Raw genomic sequence first — 27891 nt, forward strand, 5'->3', positions numbered from 1 at the left:
GTGTTGTAGCAGCTGAAACCTGTGAGTGGGTTTTGTAAAATGCACGGGGCCCCCATTCAAATAAGTGACCTCCTATTTCAAATGCTCCCCCCAGCACCAACTCAACCACTTCACCCAAAACAGAGGGTGGTACAACTGCAGTTGGAAATATGCACTTGCTTCCTGCAGTACTGAGGGAGTGCTGCACTGTCAGAGCTGCAATTTTCTGACATGGGAAGTTAAGCCAATGTCGCATCTGCCAGAGGGTAGACTTCAACCATCCCATGGCAGAGTTCTCTCCTCTGTCCATGCCACTATTTATCCTTCAATCAATGTCACTAAGAGAGATAATCTATGCAGGAAATTTGGCAGCTACATTTCCAACACTGCAACACTTAACCTTGGAATGCCCAGAAGCAGTTTAAAAAAGGTCCCAAAAAAAAAAGTCCTTCCTTTTCCTTTTGAGAAAGAGGAACCATGTGACAATCACACCAGGAAAACGAGTGCAAGTCCAAATTAGGTATGAAATAAAATTTCCCCAAAATGAAACAAGATTCTGCTCTCAAAATGTCAATCTTTATTATAGAATGCTTTGGAAGCACAGGGTATCATATTACATATGCCAATGCACAGCCTAAATATTGCACAGACAAAGTGTGGGTGAAGCAGCAGTGCCCGTTGTTGGCAAAACTTAACATTTATAACTTCAAAGCTCCTTAGGTGAGATCAAAAGCGCAGATGTCAGACGCTCCTGGGAATTTAAGACACTGCAAGTTCATCCATGGCCCGCTGGAAGGGGTCAACACTCCAATAATCGTAGTCCCACCCCAGGAACCAGCCAGTGAACGAAGGTGGCTCAAACCCTTGTTTGACAATCGCTATTGGAGTCCTCTTATCCCTGTTGGAAGGATCACTCTCAATGTACTCTTTAGCTAGATTGAAGACAAAAAGGAAATGAACATTTATCTCTGTGTTACTGGATATTTTTCCCATTAAAGCTGATTAATGATATATTGAGACAGCAACAAGTCCAGAAGCCAATGAGATTTAGGCGGGGGGGGGGGGGGGGGGGGGGGGGGGGGGGGGAGGTGGCAGTTGTTGGCACATCTTCATTTCACTGAAAGTTGCATCATCCTTCACCTCAGCTTGGATGAGAAGTGTAGGCAGAAATCCCGATCCCATGCAGTGCGTGTGCACACATATGTGCGCACTTCCCAGCAAAGGGTGGCTGGACTGTAACCAGGATTGGAAATCCCTTCATTCCCCCTTCCTAGTCCCAAACCAATGCAACCCCCATAATAGTTATCTTTGTGGCCAGGCATGCCACTGGAGACTATCCAAACTGCGAGACTCCATACCACAGCATGGGGTTGGATTTATTTGCTGAGTCAGAGGGAGGAGTTATCATTTTGTAGCTTATAACATAGGCAAACAATCCTTTCAGGGCGACACCATGATCTGCACAGTTCTCTTTGCTTCTGGCACCCAAATGTTAAGAAAGGTGCTTTGCATCAGAAGGTGGCTAAAAGAAAAATTCTAGAATTACACTCCTTTCAACTATAGCACAATAGGTCTCACAGATATCACTGCTGCCCTCTCCAAGTTAAATTTCACAAGATAAGGCAGCATTTTTTTTTAAAAAAAAACCTTAAAAACTGCACTAGTTAGATACATCCTCAAATGTCAGGTGGAAAAAAAACCCCTCCTATTAGGCCCACTACCCACATCACAAACCTGTGTACAGGCCCACTGCCAACAGCTGACTCCTGTTAGTGTAATAACTATACCAGAAACAAGTATCACCAAAAAGCTTTGCCCAAACTTTCACCTTTTTATTCCTCCCCACCGGTAGATTTTTTTTTTTAAATTGGAGGATATTAAATAGTTATTGAAAAATTAAGCATTCATAATTGACATCAGGACTCACTACCCAGTGGAAGACCACGCAGCAAGGAGGACCTTCTCCCCACCTCCCATTCCTCACTCTGTCCAGCTGGGTTGCCAGCTCCGATTCAATATATTTCTGTTGGTATTCCTGGTCAAACAACCTTCCCATCTCCCCAAATCTCCATTTTTCTAACTGATGAAGGAATTAAAGGCAATACGAGGAAAAAAAAAACACAAACCTATGATTTTTCTGCTCGTAACTGTATCCTGGAGATCAATCTTTAATTCCTGGTGACTCCAGGGTAATCCTGAACCCTACCTTTCCATCCTCACCTACACCACTCATTCACATTCCCATTTCTCCCCCTCCAACCCCCACCACCAACCTCTCCTGAAGGAGGCACGTATATTGCAATTTGATATTGGTCATCTGGTACTTCACCCCAAATGATCAGTCTCAATACAACACCAGACTTAAACTGTTGGACTCTGGATTGGTCCTCAGTCAATATCAAAATACACTTTTCCAGCAGCAATCACCAAATAGCTAATCATATAGAAACCCTGCCTGATTTTAGTGATAGCACCCTTAGTCCAGCCCCAGCTGAGATATGTGATCTGTCCTCGTGCTCTTTGCTAATTTTCTTTTAGTCTTTCACAGGCTGCGGACTTGTCCTTCAACTGCTTGCTAGGCCATTTCAGAGGACAGTTGCTGTGGGTCTGGAGTCACATGTGGGCCAGGCCAGGTAAGGATGGCAGATTTCCCTAAAGGACATTAGTGAATCAGATGGGTTTTTACAACAATCGATGTTGGTTATGTCGATGATTACTTCAAGGATAGACTGATGGCTGCCACAATTTGCATCACCAGCCTACAGAGGAAATGGCTACCCTGGAGGCGTTGATGTCTTCTTCCTGGCTCATCACCAGGCCATCCAGAAGTAATGGGCTTAGACATTAAAAGTACTCACCTCGACCATAACACAATGACCAGGTCAGTCCAGACATAACCTAATCAATTACCTTCTGCAGCATGCTTAACTGTCACAGAGAGAGGGGATCATGCGATTGAATCCACCTTTTTGAAATTTATTTTAGAAGCAGTCTGGAGCATCAAGACGACACCAGCAACAGAAGGCTGCTTGTGCCTCCCTCTCTCTCTCTCTCGCAACCAAATTAAACACTGTCTGCTTGTCAGGCTGTGAGCAGAGAGAGAAATCCTAAATAGACAACTTTAAGCTCCACAGCAGGAAGAAAAGCCAAGGACTACTGCTTTCAGAACGGACTATAGCTTTAAGAACAGCCTCAACTGCCAACAACAGCACCGAGGGATTAGTGAAGATTATTTATTTGCCTTTGTTGAATCTTAGCTTGCTCAAAAATGCACGTCCTTTACTTTTGTGTGCGGGCGCTGAGGGTAGGTTTTAATATATATTTAGCTTGATGAGTTTTTAAACACAATAAAAACTATTGGTTTAAATCGAGAAAGCATATCTGACTGAGTTCTTTGCAATCAGCACATAAACAGCTAAATACATGCAGTCATCCTTCATAAATTTCAAAAACCTGTCACAGTCAAACCAAGGAGTGAGAAGAGAGGGGTGTCCTTTCACCCTTCCTCACCTGCTCGTAGCCTGGCTGACTGCACACCTTTCATATTAAATGTTCTGAGTGTAAATCCATAAGCACATGACCCACCCCTCCAGCATCATTCAGTAATCTCCCTCAGACCTCAGGATGACTGCTGTGGGGAAAAGGTGACTTCTGGCACGAGTTGATTGTTCTCGAGGTTTGGGATTCAATTAAAAAGGAGAACAATTAAGATAAAGGGCGTTGCTTCTGCCTTTTCCAATGTAAAATACAAATGGACCTGGGCAGTTCTTCCCTCAATCGCTGGGCCAGAGCGGGATCTTTCACTGAGCTGAATTATGTCACGACTGATCTAGAACCACTGGGCGTCTTAAATAGAAAAATGTTCCACTATCCAGGGACTAACATCTGCCACCTTGGAGGCTACAAAACTCACTGCAAAAACACTCCAAAAAAATCAAAAGAACACACAATGGGAACCTTCAACAAAGATTTAAGAGTCATACCAACGTTTACTTATACTGTGATAACAGCAACAAACTGCAGATGCTGGAAATCCAAAACAAAAATAAAAATAGCTGGAAAAACTCAGCAGGTCTGGCAGCATCTGTGGAGAGGGACACAGTTAACGTTTCGAGTCCGTATGACTCTTCAACGGAACTGTTCTGTTGAACAGTCATACGGACTCGAAACGTTAACTGTGTTCCTCTCTGCGGATGCTGCCAGACCTGCTGAGTTTTTCCAGCTATTTTTATTTTTGTTTTTACTTAAACTATGTTAGAGTGTTTATGAATTGGATCACCAACAGCAATCAAATTCGCAAGTAATCAAATTAAGTGAATATTTGAGTGATTCAATCAATCAGATACCAGGCATGTAACCACAAATGGAAGCGTATAATTGTCCATTCAAACCTCAACAAAAAGTGTCATTGCTTGAACTGGCCGCACTTCAGCAAATACACGGTCTCTGCAGTTAAGGTGAGCTTTGACTTCTCTCCCTCACCGCGTCTACTTCTCTCCCCTCCCCGTACCCCCCAACCAACCTCCAAACTTCACAACAGGGAACAACAGAGGCAAGTGGCAATTTCCTCAGGTTGGCCCAGATGAAGATAGTTGTCATTGAAAAAGGAAAGCAGATAACAGTAAGCTGGAAAGTATCCATATTGACCTTTGTAAATGCCCTCCTCTCACCACCATCCCAAAATTTTTGGTAAGACACACTAAAAAGAGGAATTAAAATTAAAGATATTAAACGGACAAGCCAGATACTAAGTTCTTACCAGATTTTGGGGCCTCTGCTTTTTCTTCCTCTTGAGCTTCATTACCTATCCAGACAAACACCTAGAAATGAGAAGACCAAAATTAATCAGCTGCAGTCAAAGGGCAGACAGCCCCTCTGGGCTCATGACTCATTCCGGAGATGGGATCACATTCAATAACTTGAGATCTCAAATAAATCTCAACTTGAAAATTCAGTGCAGAGAGAAACACTAATTTAATCTCCTCGATTTGCTCTTCGCAAGATGATGAACAAACTGAGAACTCATTAATGGTATTTTATAGCACTTGCGCACTTTTCAGTTCTGACAAGAGTTTGCTACGCTCTTTCCATGGTAAACGATGGTCCGGTTGGTCAAGAACCCTACAGCTGCACCAGGAAAATGGTTTCTCTACCACATTTTGACTTAAGGCGGGTGTAAAACAGGCAATATTGGATAATCCCCAGTTATTTCCTCCGATCAATAGACATGATGAATGTACACCAGATCTAATATCCCTCATTTTATTCTACACCCAAGTCAAAATTTGACCCGATGCACATTTGGTTTCCTATATAAATGAAACAGATGTGGTGAATGTGTTGAATGATGTGACTGCTCCACAAACACTCTAGACTTTTTCCACAGATGCACTGCGCCAATACAATTCAAAGGGAACAATACTCCTGACTCCCCAAAGTCGGCCCACCGTTTGCAAGTCACATGTCAGGTGTGAGACGGAAACACTCTCCACGTGCCTGGGTGTGTGTACAGCTCCAATACTCAAGAAGTGCGACACCATCCAGGACAAAACAACCCATTGATCCACTCCCTCCACCACTAGTGCACAGTGGCATCTACAAGATGCACTGCAGCAACTCGCCAAGGCTTCTTTGACAGCAACTTCCAAACCCGTGACCTTTACCACCTAGAAGGCAGCAGGTAAAGGGTAACATCACCACCTGAAGTTCCCCTCCAAGCCACTCCTGACTTGGAACCAAATCACCGTTCCTTCACTGTAGCTGGGTCAAAATCCTGGAACTCTCTTCCTAACAGGCTTGTGGGTCTAGCTGCACCAAATGGACTGCAGCAGTTCAAGGCAGCTTTTCTTTTAATGAAACTAATTAAACTAAATTAAGAAAAACAAAGGACAAAAGATGCAGCCCCTTAAAGGGGCACTGAAAACAAAACGTCAAATGTTAAAAAGGAACCTTATAAACATTAAGTCAAAACGTAATTCAAGGGATCTGTAAAGCATCCCAGTCACCATGAGTTCGAAGCAGCTCACTAACACCTTCAAGGGCAATTAGGGGCGGGCCAGAAATGCTGGCCTTTCCAGCAAAGTCCACTACCCATGAACTGATTAAAAAAAAAAACCTCTTGATCGAGTTGCAGCCTCCCTGTAAATGTGAGATGTAGCCCACCAGTAAATGAGTTGGTAACCTCACCTGGTCCCAGGTATCAAGAATCATGACATCATCAGTGGCTAGATCATCCTGGACCTGCTCACCAGGCACTTCTTCAATCTGTCAAGAGAATAGAAAACTCTGTTCAGAGAGAGAATGATTGTTACACTGGTCATTTTTGACACTCGTTGAAAATGTAAAGTATATTAGAAAGCTTCAGAATTTCTTTTGGGGGGGGCGGGGGTCTGTCACTGAGGGCCCAACTTAGACGGTCACCAAGCTAAGTGCTGCATAAAGTCCTTATTCTGCCTCAATGGCATCAGCATCTCTTAACTGAAGCAATTGTGACATTTACCTCATTTCCCAACCAGGCCATCCCATGGTCTGGTGAAGGGAAATTGACAAGTAATGACAGATCTGGCCCAGCTTTGCAGAGTGCAGCCCTTGGAATTAGATGAGAAGTGTTCAAAGTCATTTCCTTTAGGACTTGCACAACCAACAGACAAAGATGCCTTTCATTTCAATCAGCGTTCAATTTAATTTCATTCAATTACTACTGAATTCAAAGTAGCCAAGTGGTTATGGTACTGGGTTTGTAACCCCAAGATTTAAGAGTTCAAATCTCACAATGGCAAACTATGAAACAATGTAACTTCATCTGAAACAGATGGAAACGGGTTTGTACTCGAACGGGTTACTACTGAATTCAAAGCCTGCATCTCGAAATTTACACAAATTACGAAACAAGTTGTGGCAGGTGTTTGGAGTTTCCCTATGGAATTTGAACTATTTTACTATTGTCTGTGCCACAACATCATCTTTAACACTGGAGAACCTTGTGATATTGTACTATCTTGTAAAAGTGCCACCTCAAGTTCAAGACCCCTTTAGATAAGCCTACGGCTTCCTCCAGGTGAGCCTGAATTTCAGGTTCTCCCATCTCGTAGAGCATCTTAAAACAAGAAAGGGGAGAGGCACAGGGGTTTAGGGAGGGAATTCAAGAGCTTAGCAGGGCCACCAATGGCGGCGTGATCTTTAAAGATGGAGGTTAATCAAGGAGGCAGACCCGGAGGAAGCTGTAGGCCTACCTAAAGGGGTCTTGAACTTGAGGTGGCACTTTTACAAGATAGTACAATATCACCAGGTTCTCCAATGTTAAAGATGATGTTGTGGCACAGCCAATAATAAAATAGTTCAAATTCCACAGGGAAACTCGAAACACCTGCCACAACTTGTTTTGAAATTTGTATAAATTTCGAGATGCAGGCTTTGAATTCAATAGTAATAAAACCTGAGTCTTATAGGTTTTTTTTTTACAAAACTAGATTAAACATTTATTAATAAGAGAAATGATTTTAAAGCACATACGTCTACAAATTACTACAATAGCTCCTAAGTCCCCTATTTGATTTGACTCCCAGTTACACCTTCATTAAGGCAACAGTAAGACATGCAAAGAAACATGACACCCTGACAATCCAATTCAAAGTGAGTCTTAGCTTCAGTGCTTTGTAGGTAGCAGCTCAAGGCACAGCTACTGAAGGCTTTTCGCACTTGTTAAATCCTAAAATGCCTACCCTTACACACAGCCTTTGCTCCATTATACATATTATCTCCTTTGAATGCAAATTCTCATTGTTTCACTATGTCTTTGGACTTTACCCGTCTGATAATAAAAATCCCTCATAGTACCCAAGTTTTACCAGTAACCTTTGGGAAAAATAAACACACTATTTCTTACTTCTCTTGGCTAGGTGCAATATTTCACTCCCTCTATTTGATTTCAAACTGTCTGGTTTATTTAAAATGCAAATTTTCCCTTTACCTCTTAAACGTAGCTCGTCATCTACCACATCAAAGCCATTAGACTAGCTGCCTTTAATCCAATTAACACACACACCCCACCATTTTATATTATTGAAATTTATTGTATCTTCGTGACAGGCGCAATATGAAGTTATTATCCCTGATTGAGATGCACTTTTATTTTTTTTTTTAAAAAAGGTGAAGTTTTGTAAGGAACAGCCTCAACTTGTGTTACATCCAAAACAAAAACAGAATTACCTGGAAAAACTCAGCAGGTCTGGCAGCATCGGCGGAGAAGAAAAGAGTTGACGTTGAGTCCTCATGACCCATGACTCTGGGTCATGAGGACTCGAAACGTCAACTCTTTTCTTCTCCGCCGATGCTGCCAGACCTGCTGAGTTTTTCCAGGTAATTCTGTTTTTGTTTTGGATTTCCAGCATCCGCAGTTTTTTGTTTTTACCTTTGTGTTACATCCAGTTAGGTCACTGAGGTGGAGCAATGATTTCACACTATTCTATTGTACAACAGTTTCAGGGGAGTCACTACACTACCTGCCTGAGGGGGTTCATGTCAAATATTGTGGCAGAATGTATTTCAGCGTTACATTGCTTTACAGAGTTTCCTTCTCTCGTGCTGGGATTACTGATCTCTATCACAGTGCATTTCTCACTTTCAGCAGGACTGGTTTTCTTTGTCTCTGATTTAGACCAAGATGTTTTGGCAACACAACTCAAAAAAGAAAAATGGCATGTAACCAAAATCTTCTGATAGTGAATAAAACCTTCTGGCCTCATTCCTATGTCTGTCTATCGATCCTTCCTCCTTATATATGACTGAGAATTTCTAATTTTTTTAATTACTTTTCTCCCCTCCTCAGACTACCCTCAGGCAGGGACCCTAGTACCAGCCGGGCTGACTTCACAAGGTAACGATTGTTGAACAAAGTCACTTGACCCATCTTAATACATCCAGAAAGATCACAACGCCTGCCCACTTAGACCCAATTGTTCTGTTTTCAGCTCTACATTTGGAAAGCGGAGACTTTAAACAAGGGGTTCTAAACTAAACCCTGCTGAGCCCTTAATGTCTAAGTGTCTCTGCTGTCTTACAGAAATGTTTACCATTGCAGCAGGTGGCCAACGATCCCTGGAAACCTGAAAAAGGTATAGTCACTAATGCTTAAACTCACAATGAAGCGCCCAGTCTTGTTAGAACATGCGAAGAGGCGAGGAGGATGGACGTCCATTTTGCTCTTCAGTCTTGGTGATGTGCGATAATCTGCCTTCCCACCCAAGATATCCCAGAATTCGTCTGTCACCAAAACAGTAAAGGGAGAAAAAATGGGAAAGATAAATGATCAGACAATCTGAAAGTGACGTACAGGCTGCACAATGATTGTAAGCAAGGCTAAAGCAATATATTCATTGCATGCGAACACTAATAAGCCCAAGAAAAAGCAATTGGTTTAGTTAAGACAGTTCTCCATACAGTATGTTTCTAGATAATACAAAGCCATGAGGAAAAGTTTTACACACATGTAACCATCTCTTAAAACACAAATGGAGTTAATAAATCAGTACATGGTGGCTGCAATTGCCCATTTCTCTGCTTTGCTGGCACTAGTATTTTAGGAAAAATAAAAAAGACTTAGCCCAAATTATGAATAATAATATTATTCACGTCAACAACAGGCACAGAGCCAGTTCTCTCCGTAACCTACCTGGCTCACTGCCCTCAGCAATTTCAGAGGCACTGACTCCTAGGATGTCAAGAAGCTGCTGGCCTCCTTGCTTCTCAGCATCACTTGCTCCCTGGCCAGCCCAGATGAAGGATGATCCAGGAGTCTTCAGGACAAAGACATCATTTGAATTCAGGTTGGAGGCAACAGTTTCGACCTGCAGGGAACGAGAATGAGTTAACAGCATCAGCTGCCATCTCCCCAAAACCCCAGTTCCACCACCCAGCAAGGAGTTTCAAATAGACAATACGTTTCATAACGCCACAACTGAAATTTCAGGGCCAAATGAGATTGCCCTCTCCAAATTAATTCATAAATATTTTAACATTCCCAACTCATATTTTAAGACTTGCAAGTCTCAGATCAGACCAAATTGGTTTAATAAAGAAAAACTTGCATTTATGTAGCACTTTTCACAACCACCAGACATCTCAAAGCACTTTATACAGCCAATTAAATACTTTTTGAAGTGTAGTCACAGCACCACAGCCAACTTGGGTACAGCAAGCTCCCACTAACAGCAATGTGATAATGACCAGATGTTGATTGAGGTTTAAATATTGGCCAGGACCCCAGAGATAACTGACCTGCTCTTCTTCAAATTAGTGCCATAGGATCTTTTACATCCACCCAAGTAGGTAGATGGGACCAGAGTTTAATGACCCATTTGAAAGATGGCACTTCCAACAGTACAGTACTCCCTCAGTACTGCACTAGAATATCAGTGTAGGTTGTGTTCATGTCCTGGAGTGGGAATTGAGCCCAGAACCTCAACTCCAAGGCGAGAATGCTACCTGCAGAGCCACAGCAGACACAATTAAAACCAATTTATTAGAGTTGGGAAGGAGAATGAGACTAAAGATTGAACCACAGCCTGAGCTTTGTATGGTTGTTGCTGATGAATTTTTCATCTCAACAACATTCGGAGCCAATGCCTCTAACTTCAAAGACTTTGTTGGAGTGGGGGAAAATTGCAGAAAACATCCTTTCGGAGTTGGTGTTCAGACAACTCACTCAGAAACCACAGAGACAGATTTAACAACCCTTGTCTATATCTGGCCCACGAGACGAAGCTTTCATAGTCAGAAGACACTCTGGCCAAGATTCTTGCTGTTCTCACCTCCTGTGCACTCAGTCCTTTCATACCAAGCATCTGTCAGCTCACTGCGTCGACAATGCCAGCTGCACTATCAGTTTTCCCATGTGCAAAACTGCAGCCAGTCAACCAGACAAGCAGCTCGATGAATTCGCAATATGCTGGAAAGTGATTGGCAGGCACAGAGAGCTCAAAACATTGCCAGAGGACATTGGTGACTGAAGAAAAACTTTTCATCCAATGAGTATGCAACTGTTTTTTTTTCCCCCTAAAACAGAGGTTCCCCAAAAAGAGGTAGATACTAAAGGCAAGGTCTGCAATATATATTTTCTCTATTGGTGGCACTATAGCGCTCTGGCATCTCCAGCACAGCTAATCCTAATACTCCTTGGTTTCACTGCATATTGGAGCCTAAAATAAAAGTTGTTTGCTTTCCAGCCTGTAATCCAAAGCAGTATAAAATTTCTTCTTGAAGGCGCTGGGGGCTTGTTGCCACCCAGAAATAAAACAAATAGCAAATCGAGGCCTCTTCACCCAGCACCCAATGCTTCAAGAACACATCAAGAAGTTCTTTGCTCTGAATTGTGCTGTGCTGCGAAAGGGCACTTTTTTCACCCTGTGTTAGAGGCCTCATGAGATAGAAGTCCCCAATGGGTGGCTAACTCTGGTTGGGTGCATTCCTGATGGGGGAAAATTTCATAATGTGACCTCCCTGCTTTCAATTGACCCAGCCTAATCGATCACCCAAAACGTCCATCTTCATTCTTTCCCCAGTCCACCAGCCGAATGGCATCTGTGGCTCAGTTGGTAGCACTCTTGCTTCTGAAGCCCAAGGTTCTGGGTTCAAGTCCCACTCTGGGGGCTTGAGCACAAACATCAAAAGGTTGCCACTCCAGTGCAGTACGGAGTGAGTACTGCACTGTCAGGGGTGCTGGGTGCATTGCACGTTAAATGGAAGACTCGTCTGTCTGCTCAGGTGGATGTAAAAGTTCTCCTGACATTACAAGCGGAGCAGGGGTTATCCCTCATGTCTTGGCCAATATTTATCCTCAATTAACATCACAAAAACCAGATTATCTGGTCATTAGCACGTTACGTTTTGTGGGAGTTTGCTGAATGCAAATTGGCTGCCATTACAACAGTGACTATACTTCAAAAGTAGTTCATTGGTTTGGAGATGTCACTTGATTATGAAAAGCGCTATTCAAAATGCAAGTCTTGCTTTAATTAGAAGGCAAATTTTATTAAAGCACCTGATTGGATGATCTTTCACCATCTTCCCTGTCTATCAAACTATCATTTTTTCACATTTTCCAATATTTTTGCAACTAAAAACTTCCTTTTAAACTCCCCCAGAATTACTGTCCTGGGGGAAATTGCAGCATCTTGGAAATTAATCTTTAAATATCTTGGGCTTGATGTGTCTCCAGGAGTTAAAGGGAAAAAATAAGCTTTAAAAGCCTGTTGCTACCTCAAAAACTACTTTACTGCACCTTTCTGGAATGTTCTCTCTTTCCCCCAGCCCTGTTACTGTTTGAAATGGATCTTAAATTGAGAAATAAATTTATCATGGGATCGACAGTCATGGGTCCTCAACATGGGGAGTAAGGTAACGGAATAAAATTTATATTTGTTTCTCCTCCGAAACATCGCTGGGTTTCCCCTCTGCCATGGCAACAGGATATCCACATCCGCAGGGGCTTAGGGGAGATCAGCAGGTCTCCTTCCACTCAGCCCTTCACTAGGTCACAGTGGCTGGGAAATCCCTCCGGTCCACTCCTGTACCACTTTAAGTCGGAAGAGAGAGAAAGTGCTGGAAAGCCTATTCAGGCTCCACACCGCCCCCCCCCCGACAAATTAACACAGCAAAAGTGGGAGCTAATCCGACGAATATCTTCTGGCCAATGATACCCTGTGTATGATTGAACTTGGTGTGAAAACCCATCAAGTGTAAACTAGCTTAAACTTCAGAGTGTGTGGGTGGGGTAGAAAATAAACAAAAAGATCTTGTGAAATGAAGGACACCAATAAAAAAAACTTGCATACCTTAAAATGGCAAACAATACTGGTGCCAGTATTGCTGATTTTCTTACTGGGATTTGACAATTTTGAACCGGTTTTTCCCCTCTGGTGCAGTATTTTTTTTTGGGGGGGGGGGGGGGGTGTTTCCAACTTTTTGTGCAACATTAATTGTGCTAAAAAGAGGGAGGAGTGCTGGTTGTGCGATTGGGACACGAATCCGAGTATGTGGGGGCACAGACTAAACAACATTTAAACAAAAGCTTTGAGAACCTATTCTAATTATAGGTAGGTGTGTGTGTGTGTGTGTGTGTGTGTGTGTGTGTGTGTGTGGGTGGGGTGTTCATACCCTTGCACAACAGTTCCTGTCCCCTTCTGCAGATTTCCTGCAATCCTCCCCTCTTGGCCAGTAAGAGGTTTCTATCTCAAGGTGTTTAAGCTGCGGCAAGAGGGAGTTTTAGGTCATGGAGGCAGGAAACGAGGGGGCTGAGTAATTGGACGCAAGACTGGGGGGGGGGGGGCAAGGGATGAAAGCGCCAGGAATCGGTTAACCCTAGTGTAGACCCTGATTTATTGATCAGTGCATCCCAAACCGGAGCTCACGTGAGAGCAGGAGGTTCGTGTTTTATTTTGATAGTTGGCACAACCCAAGCCAACAATTGCAGTTCATTCCGTGTCGCCAACTCCAGCCTGCCTTGTGAATGAGTGCATCAGCGACATCTGCTGGCGGCACACCACTCCTGCAACAACTCAAAACCTCGAGGGGGAAAAGAAGTTCTTAATGCTCGTCACTTGTGGTGAAATCTGACACACACACACACACACACACACCACAATTCTTGTCACATTATGTAGTCAACCACCCCCAAACCTCCAAATACAAGGATCCTACTTCTCACCTCTTAAAATGAGACTTATTCTTCATAAAAGGAATAGCGAAGGATCTTGTCGAATATCGAGGGGAAAACAAAAAATTTGGTATTAAACCGACTCACCTCCACTGCTCTGGTGGATCCAGAGCTACTAGTCCGCACTTGAAACAAGCGATTATCAGCAGGCGCAGACTCGCCACCTTCTCTGGAGGTCCCACCTTTGTAAATCACCATCGGCTTTCCTCCAAACATGCTCATCAAGTGGGCCGGCTCCTTCCCCTGGACCACACGCACCTGCCCAGGTGAGGGAAAGACGCAGTTACTGTTACACGGGGGGCACGACACTGGAAAGTGCGCCAGGGACTGGTGAGTCCAGCCTTGCCGACATTCTAAAAAGTGATCATGACCCAAATGATCTAATGCACTATTTTGGCCTTAATAAATCCAATCTGTGCAACCCTCTCCTCCTCAAGTCTACAGTAATATGGAGCATCACATTCGCACAGATATACTAACACTGAACAGATTATCTAGGCCATTATGACCTTTAGCGCTGGCCCAAGTTTTGAAGGTGAAAGCATCAACCCCCATAGGATTGCCCACTGTCGATATTTCTCCTTGTCCTGGGCAAAAAAAAGTGGGATGGAACTTGTTTGCTCAAACTTCACCGTCACTTCATTCTTTCCCCCACCCGGTGGGCTTGGGAGCGGTTAGGATCTGACACCCGCCCCCCCCCTCCCCCACCCACTAACGTGCAACATGAATGGCGTCACCCCTTTAAAAGCCGCTCGATTTGGGTGCCGTGAGCTACTTGCACGTGGGCAGGGGGGTGGGGGTGGGGTTGAAGCCCACATCTGCCCGGGTAGCTTCCTGTCCTAACCTGGAGGAGCAAAGTGGCACATCGCTCCTGGGGTTTCCTCTTGTGGGAGAATCTAGAGCTGGGAGTCGGTGTTTAAAAATAAAGCCATTGCCCTTTTAAGATGGAGAGGTTTTTATTTTCCCCCCTCTGGAGGGTCTTTGGAACCCTGTTCCTCAAAAATCTTTGAATATTTTTAAAAGGCAGAGCTAGAAAGATCCTCGATGAGCAAGGGGGTGAAAGGTCATCTGGGGCAAGCGGGAATGTGGGGCTGAGGTGACAAAGAGATTGGCCATGATCAAGGCGGCAGCTCACCACCACCACCACCTTCTCAAGGGCAACTAGGGATGGGCAATAAACCCTGACCCCGCCAGCAAAGCCCACATCCCACGAATTAATTTTTAAAAATGATCTTATTGAATGGGGGAGCAGGCCCAAAGGGCCTATCCCTGCTCCTAATTTGCATGTTAGGCAAAACACTTGCCCTCGAAGGCCTTGTGACCACGTGCAGTGTGAGAGAGAAAGCACAAATTGAGAAGAGAGCGTATGAAACATTGGTGCAGCAATTAAATCATGGACATTTTCACTGTGTTTTCCTCCCAGACTGTGGGGAACTGGATGGTGAATTGTAGAGATGGATGTGCCAATGGATCGGGGCCCATGTCGGAGCGGAGATGCTGACACACAGGACGCTAAGGCGTAACCTTCAGCCCTGCCATTTGCCAATCTGCTGAGCCACTTGGAGACTGGAAGTAGGAGCTTCCCCCAGGTGGAGGCAGAAAGAAAAAAAACAACAACACTACCATAGAAGGGAAGAGTTTACCCCACAACCACCTTGTATACTTCCTATCAACCATCTACATAGGGGCAATGTTTGAGGCTTAAAAATTGCTCAGTCAACCATGAAATGTAAGAGGGTGGAAACAGAAGGGTCACAGATCAGATTGCAACAACTTAAAAACTAGTACACAATAGTCTGACTGTTTACTATCCTTTCTGTAACCTTTGGAGAAGCTGTGTCACTGAAAAATAGGGGGAAAAAAAATCAAGATGAGACATGTGGGCAGGAGAGGAGTAAAGGGATAGAGATATAATTAAAAAGGAACAATTCAATTTTTAAAAAAGTTACATGAAAAAAGCGTAGCTGGTAACAATAAGAGACAACCGTGTGGGATTAGTCAGCAAGGTTGTAGGTTCTGAGCACAGGAATGATCAACACAAAAGCGAAAAAGCAGCAGAGTTAAAGTGACCTTAAAGCAACACCTGGTCTAAGTGGAGCTCAGGACAGAACACACACTGTTCACATGCTTCACTCTAACCCGTCACTGGGCACTTTTCTATTGAGAGTCCAAGTGGACCTCCGTCAACACCACACCAGGTGGGGCAAGTCCCACGTCTTCACAGTCCAGGAGTTTTCCTGGGATTCTCATGCACCAGGCAGAAATGTGGCACTGACACTACTGATGAACTAGTCAGAGGAGAGCAGAGTTAACACTAAATCAGATGGGACTCTTCAGAACTGTCAGAGCTATATTTGTCTTCAAACATTAACACCTTCTCCCTCTCCGCAGATGCTGCCAGAGCTGAGTATTTCCAGCACCTTGTTTTTATTTCAGATTTCCAGCATCCACAGTATTTTGCTTTTACGCAAGGCAGCAAATGTTTGTAATGGAGCCCATTTCTCAGCCAGTCAATACAAAAGCACCCAACATCAGTACAACGGAATGCCACAAGTCTCAGATACAGGACAGACAGACTTTAGAGGGCTGATTGTGCCATAACCAAGTATGCAAGGATCTTTGGTAACATCCCCTGGACATCACTGTTCACATCAGGGTTTAGATGTGTTGCACAATTACGGACATGGAGCCTAATGGAAGACTTCTGATTGTAGGCATGAACCCAATCAAATTTAATATTATCTCCCCAAGAGAGAGGAATCAAGGGGTTAAGCCAATTGGAAATGTTAACAATGGTAGACTGCTAGGTGAGATGCTGCCCCTGCTGTCAATCTTGTGCTACAGCGAGCAACTTATGGGAAATATCAATGTAGATCACACCTTTAGTTAACTGTCACGTACAGATGGATGGAAAACAACCCCTTTGGCAGGAAAACAGGCACCAAGAGGGTACCCGAAATGCTTTTAGCATCATGCTTTGTGAAGACCATCACAAGGGTTTGATTTACTGACAGGGTTTTTCCCTGACGATCAAACGACACTAAAAGTCAGCAATTCTGAACACCGATTCACTGTTGATCTGAGAAGTGCCAGTTTGCAGACAGCCGGTGTCATCCAAGTTTTTTTTTAAACTCTACTTCAGAAAGGGCGGTGGAGATACCGGAAGGTTTTTCAAACCCAAAGCAGAAAATAGAATTTTCATGGACTATGTTAAGTGCTTCAGTTTAATCCAGAAATCCTGATCATCAGAACAAAGTCAGAACCCTGACAGAGCCTGCAACATGCTCACTGTTGTATTAAAATGCAAACATATTGGTTTCCATTTCCCCAATTCCTAGCCAGTCGGAAAGAGTCGCCCTTTTACTGGTATCGTTGTTTCTACCGATTCTTGCTTTGGGATTAAATGCTCTGCTCCTGACTCCACAGTTTGCACCCAAGGTACAGATGAGCTATGATCTCACTGGATGGTTGAACAGGCTCGGGGGGACTGAATGGCTTCCTCCTGTTCCTATAATTGCTGCGCAGATCTCTCTCCCCCCATCACAACCAGAGGTCACCCTATAGTTTTACATCACTTGGTGGGAGTGCTTTCTCCCTTCCAAGCACATGATTTAGCAGAACAGCGACTCATATCTACATCTATTAAACTACCACCTGAGACATGCAAGTTTTTTATATTTTTATATATTTTTTTTATATTACCTACCATCCACTACAATCAAATTAGTATTTTTTCTTTTGCGATTTTTGGGCCCGCATGTAAATAGCAAAACTCTATTTTTTGGTCCATTTCGGATGTCAACCAATCCAACTGAAACAAAACAGCTCTAATCAAGTTCAACCATGGATTAAAATATAATTAATAAAATGGGTGATGGTTCATTTCTCCCATTTTTAAAGGGAGAAGCAGAGAATGGTGTTTTATTAAATATTCCTGTCCACCAATTTGCATTTTCATAAGATGGCAGAAAACAATTCTAACCCAGCTTTCAGGCAAACGAGTTTGCCAGCAGATTGCTGGTAAACTGCCCCTATAGAGTCAAGAGATCAGTGCTTCAGTGAAGCTGTGGGCACAAGTCTGGGGGAGCTGCAGGCTCTGAAGCTCCATCTAGTGGAAGGAGTGTGTGACTACAAGCATGCCTACGCCAGTAAATGGTGCCCTAATAAGGACTGCTCGGCATACAAAGCAGATTTAACATATCACAGACATACAGCTGTAGTCTATTAGTTAAAAAGCTGGGCGTGGCATTAGGCTGGAGTTCTGTCTCGCCCATGAGATTAAGATGCCAGCTTTGACCAAATGGAATGCAAGATACCCTGCCTTTGTTGGCTGGTGTCCAAAGGGAAATGCCCGTCTTCACCCGAATGCCAACATAGGAAATCGGAGTAGGCCATTCAGCCCCTTGAACCTGGTCTACCATTCAATTAGGTCATGACTGATCTTCTATGTCAACATCATTTGCCCAGGCTAAAAGGTATCGAAGGATATGCGAATAATATCTAGAAATCTATTGATCTATGTCTTGAACACACGATGACTGAGCCTCCACACTCTCGGAGTCTCCAAGAATTAAAGTCAATGTCTAGGACACTGCTGTGCACTATCCTGGAGAAAAATCGCTCTTACATTAAAAAATGATTGTTCAGTTTTCTCGGAACATTTCTCTCTGCCAGACTTTTTTTTAAAAAAAACTGAAAATGGAAACAAGGTTGTTTTGCTGATAATATAGCATCATCCAATTGGGTAACGGGTCTTTTTGCTTTCCAACTGGTGTAGGAAGGAAGTGCGACATAAGGATGGGCATGTGGCGAACGGCTGGAATGTGGCAGCAAATCATGTGATGAAACCTCCAGGAAAACAATTAAATCACAGTTGGCAACCGTTCCTCCACAGCCCTCTGGCAGACAGAATTCCAAATATTCACCACACTCAGTGAAGAAATTCTTCCTCATCCCAGTCCGAAATGTCCTCTTTATTCTGAGACTGTGGCCCCTGGTTCTAGACCCTCCAACCAGAGGAAACATCCTCCCTGCACCTACCCTGTCGAGCCCTGTAAGAATTTTGTATGTTTCATACTAACATACCAATGAGGAGGAGTAGGCCACTCAGCCCCTCGAGCCTGCTCCGCTCATCAACAAGGTCACGGCTGATCTGATTTCAACCTCCTGCCTACCCCCAATAACCTTTCACCCCCTTGTTAATCAGGAATCTATCTACTGCTGCCTTAAAGACATTCAAGGACTCTGCCTCAACCATCTTTTGAGGGGAATTCCAGAGTGTCTCAACCCTCGAAAAATTTCCCATCATCTCTGTCCTAACTTATTTTGAAACAAACAGTGACTGAGTTCTAGATTCTCCCACAAGAAATGTCCTCTCCACATTCACCTTGTCGAGACCCCCCAGGATCTTATGCATTTCAATCAAGTCATCTCTTACGCTAAACTCCAGCAGATACAAGGCTATCCTATCCAGTCTTCCTTCATAAGATAATCCACCCACTCCAGGTATTAATCTGGTAAACCTTCTCTGAACTGCTTCTAAATGCATTTATATCTTTCCTTAAATAAAAAGGAGACCAATACTGTACACAGTGCTCCAGATGTGATCTCACCAATACCCTGTATAACTGAAGCACAACCTCTCTGCTCTTGTATTCAGTTCCCATTCACAATAAACAATAATATTCTATTAGTTTTCTTAATTACTTACTGCACTAATGTCCTTTAGGGAAGGAAATCTGTCATCCTTACCTGATCTGGCCTACATGTGACTCCAGACCTACTCTTAAATGCCCTCTGAAATGGCCCAGCAAGCCACTCAGTTGTATCAAACTATTACAAAGTCACAAAAACAAAAAGGAATGAAACTGGATGGACCTCCCAGCATTGACTTAGGCACCAGAAACGACAACAGAAATCTCAGCCCTGTCAACCTGGCAAAGTCCTCCTTACTAACATCTGGGGGCTAGTGTGAAAATCAGGAGAGCTGCTTCAGGCTAGTCAAACAACATAGTCATCCTCATGGAAACATAGCTCTCAGATAATGTCCTAGACACCACCATCACCATCCATGGGTATGTCCTGTCCCACCAGCAAGACAGGCCCAGAGGTGGCAGCACAGTGATATACAGTCAGGCGGGGGAGATGCCCTGGGAGTCCTCAACATTGACCCCGGAGTGCATGAAGCTCATGGCATCAGGTCAAACATGGGCAAGGAAATCTCCTGATTACCACATACCGCCCTCCCTCAGCTGATGAATCAGTGCTCCTCCATATCCATCACTTGGAGGAAGCACTGAGGGTGGCAAGGACACAGAATGTACTCTGGGTGGGGGACTTCAATGGTCATTACACAGTGCCTCAGTAGCACCACTACTGACCGAGCTGGCTGGGTCCTAAAGGACATAGCTCCTAGGCTGAGGCTGCAGCAGGTGGTGAGGGAACCAATAGGAGGGAAAAACATACTTGACCCCATCCTCACCAACCTGCCTGCCGCAGATGCATCTGACCTTGATAGTATATCGGTAGTGACCACTGCACAGTCGTCGTGGAGACAAATTCCCACCTTCACATTGAGGATACCCTCCATTGTGTTGTGTGGCATTATCACTGTGCTAAATGGGATAGATTTCAAACAGACCTAGCAGCTCAAGACTGGGTATCCATGAGGCGCTGTGGTTTATCAGCAGCAGAATTGTACTCTAACACAATCTGTAACATTATGGCCTGGCATATCCCCCACTCTACCAATACCATCATGCCAGGGGATCAGCCTTGGTTCAATGAAGAGTGCAGGAGGGCATGCCAGGAGCATCACCAGGCATACCTAAAAATGAGGCATCAACTTGGTGAAGCTATAACACAGGACTACCTGCCTGCCAAACAGCATAAGCAGCAAGTAATAGACAGAGTTAAATCCCATAACCAACAGATTAGATCTAAACTTTGCAGTCCTGCCACATCCAGTCGTGAATGGTGGTGGACAATTAAACAACTCACTGGAAGAGGTGGCTCCACAAATATCCCCATCCTCAATGATGAGGGAACCCAGCACATCAGTGCAAAAGACAAGACCAGAAGTGCCGAGTGGATGATCCATCTCAGTCTCCTCCAGAGGTCCCCAGAATCGCAGATGCCAGTCTTCAGCCAATTCGACTCAGTCCATGTGAAATCAATAAATGGCTGAAGGCACTGGATACTGCAAAGGCTATGGGCCCTGACAACATTCCAGCAATAGTACTGAAGGCTTGTGCTCCAGAACTTGCCACACTCCTAGCCAAGCTGTTCCTGTACAGCTACAACACTGACAAATACCAGCTATGTGGAAGATTGCCCAGTATGTCCTGTACACAAAAAGCTGGACAAATCCAATCCAGCCAATTACCGCACCATCAGCCTGCTCCCAATCATCAGTAAAGTAATGGAAGGGGTCACCAACAGTGCTATCAAGCAGCAAATGCTTATAACATGATGCCCAGTTTGGGTTCCACATGGACACTCAGCTCCTGACCTCACTACAGCCCTGGTTCAAACATGGACAAAAGAGCTGAACACCTGAGGTGAGGTGAGAGTGACTGCCCTTGGCATCACGGCAGCATTTGACAGTGTATGGCATCAAGGAGCCCTAGTGAAACTGGAGTCAATGGGAAATCAGGGGGAAAGCTCTCCTCTGGTTGGAGTCATACCTAGCGCAAAGAAAGATGGTTGTGGTTGTTGGAGGTCAGTCATCTCAGCTTCAGGACATCACTGCAGGAGTTCCTCAGGGTAGTGACCTCGGCCCAACCAGCTTCAGCTACCTCACCAAGACCTTCCTTCCATCATAAGGTCAGAAGTGGGGATGTTCACTGTGTTCAGCACCATTCACAACTCCTCAGATACTGAAGCAGTTCATTTAAGCCTTGGACAATATCCAGGCTTGGGGTGACCAGTGGACACACAAGTGTCGGGCTATGACCATCTCCAACAAGAGAGAATCCAACTATCGCCCCCTTGATGTTCATTGGCATTACCATCACTGAATCCCCCACTATCAACATCCTGAGGGTTACCATTGACCAGGAACTGAACTGGACTAGCCATATAAATATTGTGGCTACAAGAGGTTAGAGGCTAGGAATCCTGTGACAAGTAACTCACCTCCCAACTCCCCAAAGCCTGTCCACCACCTAACAAGGCACAAGTCAGGAGTGTGATGTAATACTCCCCACTTGCCCGGATGAGTGCAGTTCCCACAACATTCAAGAAACTTGACACCATCCAGGACAAAGCAGCCCGCTTGATTGGCGCCGCATCCATTCCCTCCACCACCGACACACAGTAACAGCAGTGTACACCATCTGCAAGATGCACTGCAGGAGTTCACCAAGGCGCCTTAGACAGCATCTTCCAAACCCACAACCACTACCATCTAGAAGCACAAGGGCAGCAGATAGATGGGAACACCACCACCTGGAAGTTCCCCTCCAAGCCACTCTCCATCCTGACTTGGAAATATATCGCCGTTCCTTCACTGTCGCTGGGTCAAAATCCTGGAACTCCCTAACAGCACTGTGGGTGTACCTACACCACATGGACTGCAGCAGTTCAAGGCTGCAGCTCACCACCACCTTCTCAAGGGCAACGAGGGATGGGCAATAAATGCTGGCCCAGCCAGCGACATCTACACCCTGTGAATGAATAAAAAAAACCTGCATACTAACTAACCTTTTGTGATTCATGCACTAAGACACCCAGATCCTTCAGCATCTGAGCTCTGCAATCTCTCACCATTTAGATAAGCTTTTTTATTCTTCCTGCCAAAATGGATTATTTCACATTTTCCTACGTTATACTCCATCCGCCAGATCCTTGCCCACTCACAAACCTATCTATTGGAGCCTCCTTACATCCTCTTCACAACTTACTTTCCCATCATCAGCATTTAACAACCATACATCAGTCTCTTCACTCAAACCATTTACATCAATTTTAAAGAGTTGAGCTCCTAGCACTGATCCCTGTGGCACACCACTCATCTCATACTGCCAACCAGAAAATGAGCCATTTATGTCTACTGTTTTCTGTTAGCTAGCCAATCTTCTATCCATGCCAATGTTACCTGCTATACCATGAGCTTTCAATTTCCACAATAACTTTTGATGAGGCACATTAAATATATTCTGAAAATCTAAGCACAGTACATCCACTGGTTCCCCTTCATCCACAGCACGTTACTTCAGAGAAAGCCAATCAATTGGTTAAACATTATTTCCCTTTCACAAAGCCATGATGACTCTGCCCGTTTATCTAGATTTTTTTTTCTAAGTGCCCTGTTATAACATCTTTAATGATAGCTTCTGACATCTTCCCTATGACAGATGTTAAGCTAACTGGCCTATAGTTTCCTGCTTTCTGTCTCCCTCCATTTTTGAATAAAGTTATAAGACCTATTTTCCAATCTAAATGGAAACTTCTCTGAATCTAGTGAATTTTGGAAAATTGAAACCAATGCATCAAGTGGTTATCTCACTTCTTTGAAGGCCCTAGGATGAAATCTATAAGGACTTGTCAACCTGCAGTTCCAACAAGTACCCCTTCCCTGGTGATGGTAATTTCCTCGAGTTCCTCCTTCCCTTTCAACTCCTGATTTGGATCCATTTCTGGATGTTATTTGTATCCTCTATAATGAAGACTGATGCAAAATACCCATTCAATTCTTCTGCCATTTCCTTATTTTCCAATATTAATTCCCCAGGCACTTTCTATAGGTCCAACGTTCACTTTGTTAACTTTTTTTTTTAAATATCTATAGAAACTCTTATTTATATTTCCTGCTAGCTTTCTCTCAAACTTTTAGTCATTCTTTGCTGTTTTTTATATTCTGTCCTATCTTCTGACCCGCCACCCAACTTTGCACAATTATGTGCTTTTTCTTTTAGTTTGATACTGTCTTTAACTTTAGTTAGCCACAGATGATGGGTCCTCCCCTTTTTTCTCTTGTTGGAATGTACTTATTCTGTGTATTCTGAAATAACCCCTTAAATGTCTGCCACTGGATTTTGTTAGAATCAACTCTCTCAAAACTGAAGTTTTCTTTTACAAAATGGAAGGATTTGGCATGATCTGGTCATCTGGATGCTAACCTGGGATAAGTTCACCTTGGAATTGTAAACAAGCAGGCCTCTTCCAAGAAATCACCTGGCCTATATGGTACGTGAGAAGGAGTTTTATTTGTTTGTGTTGAACTGCAAAGCACTTTAATTATTGAAAAGCTGGGAGAGGAAAGAAATTTAAGTTGTGAAACTGCTTGTTTTGAAGACAGTTTTGCTGGGAGAACAAGCTGAGAAAGGAAGGCTACCTTGACTGGCTCCCTCTCTACTTTGCCTAAAATTGTGTGGGGCTATCAACCTGTAGCCAGAGAACCCTCATTTGAGTGTAGTCTGCACTTGGACCTGCAAAGCTGAGACCAGTGGTGAGAACTTCCAGGCATCCACTGGGACAAGCAGCCCATCTTCACACAGGAGAACTCCAGGTCGGGGGAATGCTTTAGGAAGAGATAGATAGTTGTACTTCACGATTAGAATTGTGTGTTTACCAGCACTTGCAACTTGTTAAAAGGAGTTTTGTTTTAAAATAAATTAATCAGAGTTTTTGAAAGAAGCCTGGTCAGAGGTATAGGTACACAACTGGCCATTCTGGTGAGAAAATTGAACATTTAAATTAATGGTCTGGCCTGTGGAGTGGTGGGGCTTGATAATTCGTGCACTCCTCCCATCCAGGTCTAATTATCTCTATTGACTTATCCATTAAGTTGCCAGTTCACTTTCACTAGCTCTGCTTTCATGCCCTTATTTAAGTTTAAAATACTGTTAGAACCTGTCCTCTCTCCCTTAAACTGGATGTAAAATTCAATCATATTATGATTGCTGCAACCTAGGGGCACCTTCGCTATGAGGTCATTAATTAATCCCGTCTCATTGCACAATAACCAGGTCCAATGTAGCTGTCGTTTCAAGCAGATCACTCCTCATTCTTCTAAACTCAAAGTGAATACAGGCTTAGTCTCCTCAATCTCTCTTCATAGGAGGATTCTGCCATCCCAGGTATCAGTCTGGTAAACCTTTGTTGCACTCCGTCTATGGCAAGTATATCCTTCCTTAGGCAAGGAGACCAAAACTGTACACAATGCCCCAACTGCAGTCTCACCAAGGCTCCTATACTCAAATCCTCTTGCAATGAAGGCCAACAAACCATTAGCCTTCCTAACTGCTTGTTGCATCTACTTGGATGGCAGATTTCCTTCCCTAAAAAGATTATGAGTGAATCAGATGGATTTTTACAACAATCCACAATAGCTTCATGGTCATCATTAGACTTTTAATTCCAGATTTTTTTTTTTAAACTTCACTTGAGAAGCAAGAGAACTGGAAGCTGTTAGTGTTGCCCTTCTCCGATTGGGACTGAGGTAGCACAGAGAGCTTCACTTTGAACCTAACCACGGCTGGATTTTAACTGGAAGCTCCCAGGGCCAAACACTGGTTGCCAAAATTAGAAAAGGGTTTACATTCCCCAGCACTGAGGTCATGCCTTTTCTTTTCATATCTTAATGCATGTGAAGAGAATTGTATACAAACATACAAAACAAAAGTACACAGAGGACCAGCTACATACTTAACCCTTCAGAGAACAGTCAGATGACACTAATAAATGCCAAAGAGAAGCACTCCATCCACAGCTGCCAAGTCTACACATTTCTACTTTTCTGGGTATCAGACAGCAGTTCACACCGAGCAGCAGGCTGGACTCAAGTCTACAAAAGCAGCAACGTGAAGACAACTTAAACCATGCGTAACTATCTCATGCTTGCTAGGTTTACAGTTAGAGACACAAATGCATTTCTATTTTCTACAAGTTAATAGCCACGATCCACAGTGAGCAGGTGAAGATACCTGGTTAATGATTCGGGAACCATCAGCTCCCTGTGGGGGAATTAGGAATTCAGAGGTGGTCAGCAATGAAACCCTGCTTCATGAATGCAAACAATTATTTTGTCAATGTCAACATTGGTCTGACCATAACCTGCAATAGTTAACAGCACTGTAAACAGATCCTTCCCCCGTTTCACTTAGTATGAACACCTCTATTGATATGGTCATCTTCCATAAAAAATTCTGTCCAGTACTGTGGAGAGTGAGGAACTCTGAATTAAGCAACTGCCTGGAAGGTGCAAGAGCCGGTCTGTCTCTCAGAAACTGGAAGGCTGGTTTCATTTTTCATGTATGATCTTTGGGCACAGCTAAACTTAATGATTTCAGTGCTCAGCATCATTGTAAGCCATCACTGGGTCAAAATTCTGGAACTTCCCACCTAACGGCTCTGCTAATGTACCTTCCCCACGGGGTCCAAGGCAGCAGCTCACCGCCACCTTCTCAAGAGCACCTAGCGATGTGCAACAAAATGCTGGCCTTGCCAGCGAGAGCGATATCCTGAAATAACCTGAGCTCGTTCTTTCCCCTTTTAGATGTTGACTGTCCTGCTGTTCAATTCAAACATTGTTCATTTTAAAAAAAAAACACTTCCATTTTGTTCTTCTGTCATCTTGGAATAGGGGCTGCATGTCAGGAGACTGCAAAGGAGAAAGCAAGGCTTTGGGATCCAAGCAAGAAAGCGTTATTCATTTAAAACCCATCAAGGAGCCTTGATTACAAAAAGCACTTTGAAAATAAGACGATCCAGTTCATTCACAAGGAGGCGGCTGACTGGTACCCAACAGCAGCCAAGAAACTGCTTGCATAATGGATGGTGCTAAAGGTTTTTTACAATGGTCAAATGACAAATCTTGGATGTTGCTTTTGCAAAGTTGAAGGAAGAAAGACTGGTTTAAACCCCAGTGAACAGGAAAGGGTGGAGTAATTATAGCACAAGTTTCACATTCCCCACAATTAGTTCAACCGTCAGGAGATTATTGTTCTAAAAAAAAAAGCACTGATACTTTGTCTTCTTACTTCCTTATTTAAAAGCCTTTCCCCATGGTATCCGAAACAGATTTTATCAAAGGTTTTGAAGGGAAGTGGCATTGTTCTTCAGGTCATGTGATAGTACAAGGGGATGCTTTGCACACAGTCGCAATGAAGAGTTCCTCAGGCTACAGTAAAATTTTTATGTAGAATCACTGCAGCAGAGAACAAGCGGAAAACCAAATGGTTCACCTGCGTAAACTGTAGGAACGGGGAGAAGGCTTATTCAATTATTCTTTAAATTCTAGTTAAGTGGCTTTACGTGTATTTGACTACTTGGCTTCAGAACCCTAGTTTCTGGCCATCAAGATTTATATTTCAAAACGTGAAAACCCGTGGAATTAAATGGTTGATGCCTGCAGTGCTAGATGTGCACAAACAATAAAAATAATTGATGCCCTGTGGAGCAGGCTGGCATAGAGACAAACATATAATTAAGGCAGCTCCAATGAGTGACCTGCTGCACTCGCCTACTGAGGCTGATCATGGGACCAAAACTCAGCATAAACAAGCGAGGAGAAAACAGTCGTATAATTGTTTGTCACATTTTTATTTTTTTTTTGAGAGCGTTTGGCCCTTTGCATCAGAAGCCTAAAATTTAATCTCTCCGACACTTATCATTGTTTTATATAAACTGACGTGACAGCTTCGTTCACTGACATCAGCGACAGTAATGTAGTGACCGCAGTGTGCTCTGACTCTGTGCTCAAGGAAGATGTTTTTACCTGAACTGGGCCACCTCCCAGCTCCTCATCCAGCTGGGCTGTCAAGATAGCAGCATGACCCATTTCATCTTGGGACGAATCACCACCTAGCCTGTAAAACAAAACAAAAAACGCAACCAACACATTAACCAGTGCCCTTCAAGGGCAATTAGGGATGGGTAATAAATGCCAGCGAAGCCCACAACCTGTGAACAAATTTTAAAAACTCAAGTTAGCTCCCCTGGCGCTGCAGTGGCTAAATGCATCGACTTCTATTCCTGAAGACCAATTTTTGGAAGGAATCTTTACTCAAATTTGCATTTATTTAGAGTGAAATATTACAAGCATACACCTCCTAATTCAACCATACTACAATTTCATTAAAGTGTCTCTTTACATGTGCTTAAATAAAACCCTAATTAATGCCCTCCAGCTGCATATAATTAAACATTAATATGCAATTAAAACTTCTCAGTGTCAAACAGACCAAAATCCCCCCACC

The 27891-nt window shown here is 43.6% G+C and overlaps 1 protein-coding gene across 3 annotated transcripts in view; it reads right to left on the reverse strand.

The window, feature by feature from the left end:
* Positions 1-536: 536 nt before the first annotated feature.
* LOC121281015 (gelsolin-like) overlaps positions 537-27891 on the reverse strand; it is an 82412-nt gene continuing 55057 nt past the window's right edge. For 2 of the 3 annotated variants that reach the window (XM_041193569.1, XM_041193570.1), the window contains exons 11-18: positions 27411-27501; positions 25618-25647; positions 13778-13948; positions 9650-9824; positions 9119-9240; positions 6166-6243; positions 4739-4799; positions 537-911 (exon numbers count right to left, since the gene is read on the reverse strand). In XM_041193569.1, the coding sequence (XP_041049503.1) occupies positions 739-911; positions 4739-4799; positions 6166-6243; positions 9119-9240; positions 9650-9824; positions 13778-13948; positions 25618-25647; positions 27411-27501 (901 nt within the window). In that variant the 3' untranslated portion in view covers positions 537-738. The remainder of the gene's footprint in view (positions 912-4738; positions 4800-6165; positions 6244-9118; positions 9241-9649; positions 9825-13777; positions 13949-25617; positions 25648-27410; positions 27502-27891) is intronic. The other variant, XM_041193571.1, reaches the window with a different exon arrangement.

Source organism: Carcharodon carcharias, chromosome 8 (genome assembly GCF_017639515.1).
Source record: "Carcharodon carcharias isolate sCarCar2 chromosome 8, sCarCar2.pri, whole genome shotgun sequence".
NCBI classification, from domain to species: Eukaryota; Metazoa; Chordata; class Chondrichthyes; order Lamniformes; family Lamnidae; genus Carcharodon; species Carcharodon carcharias.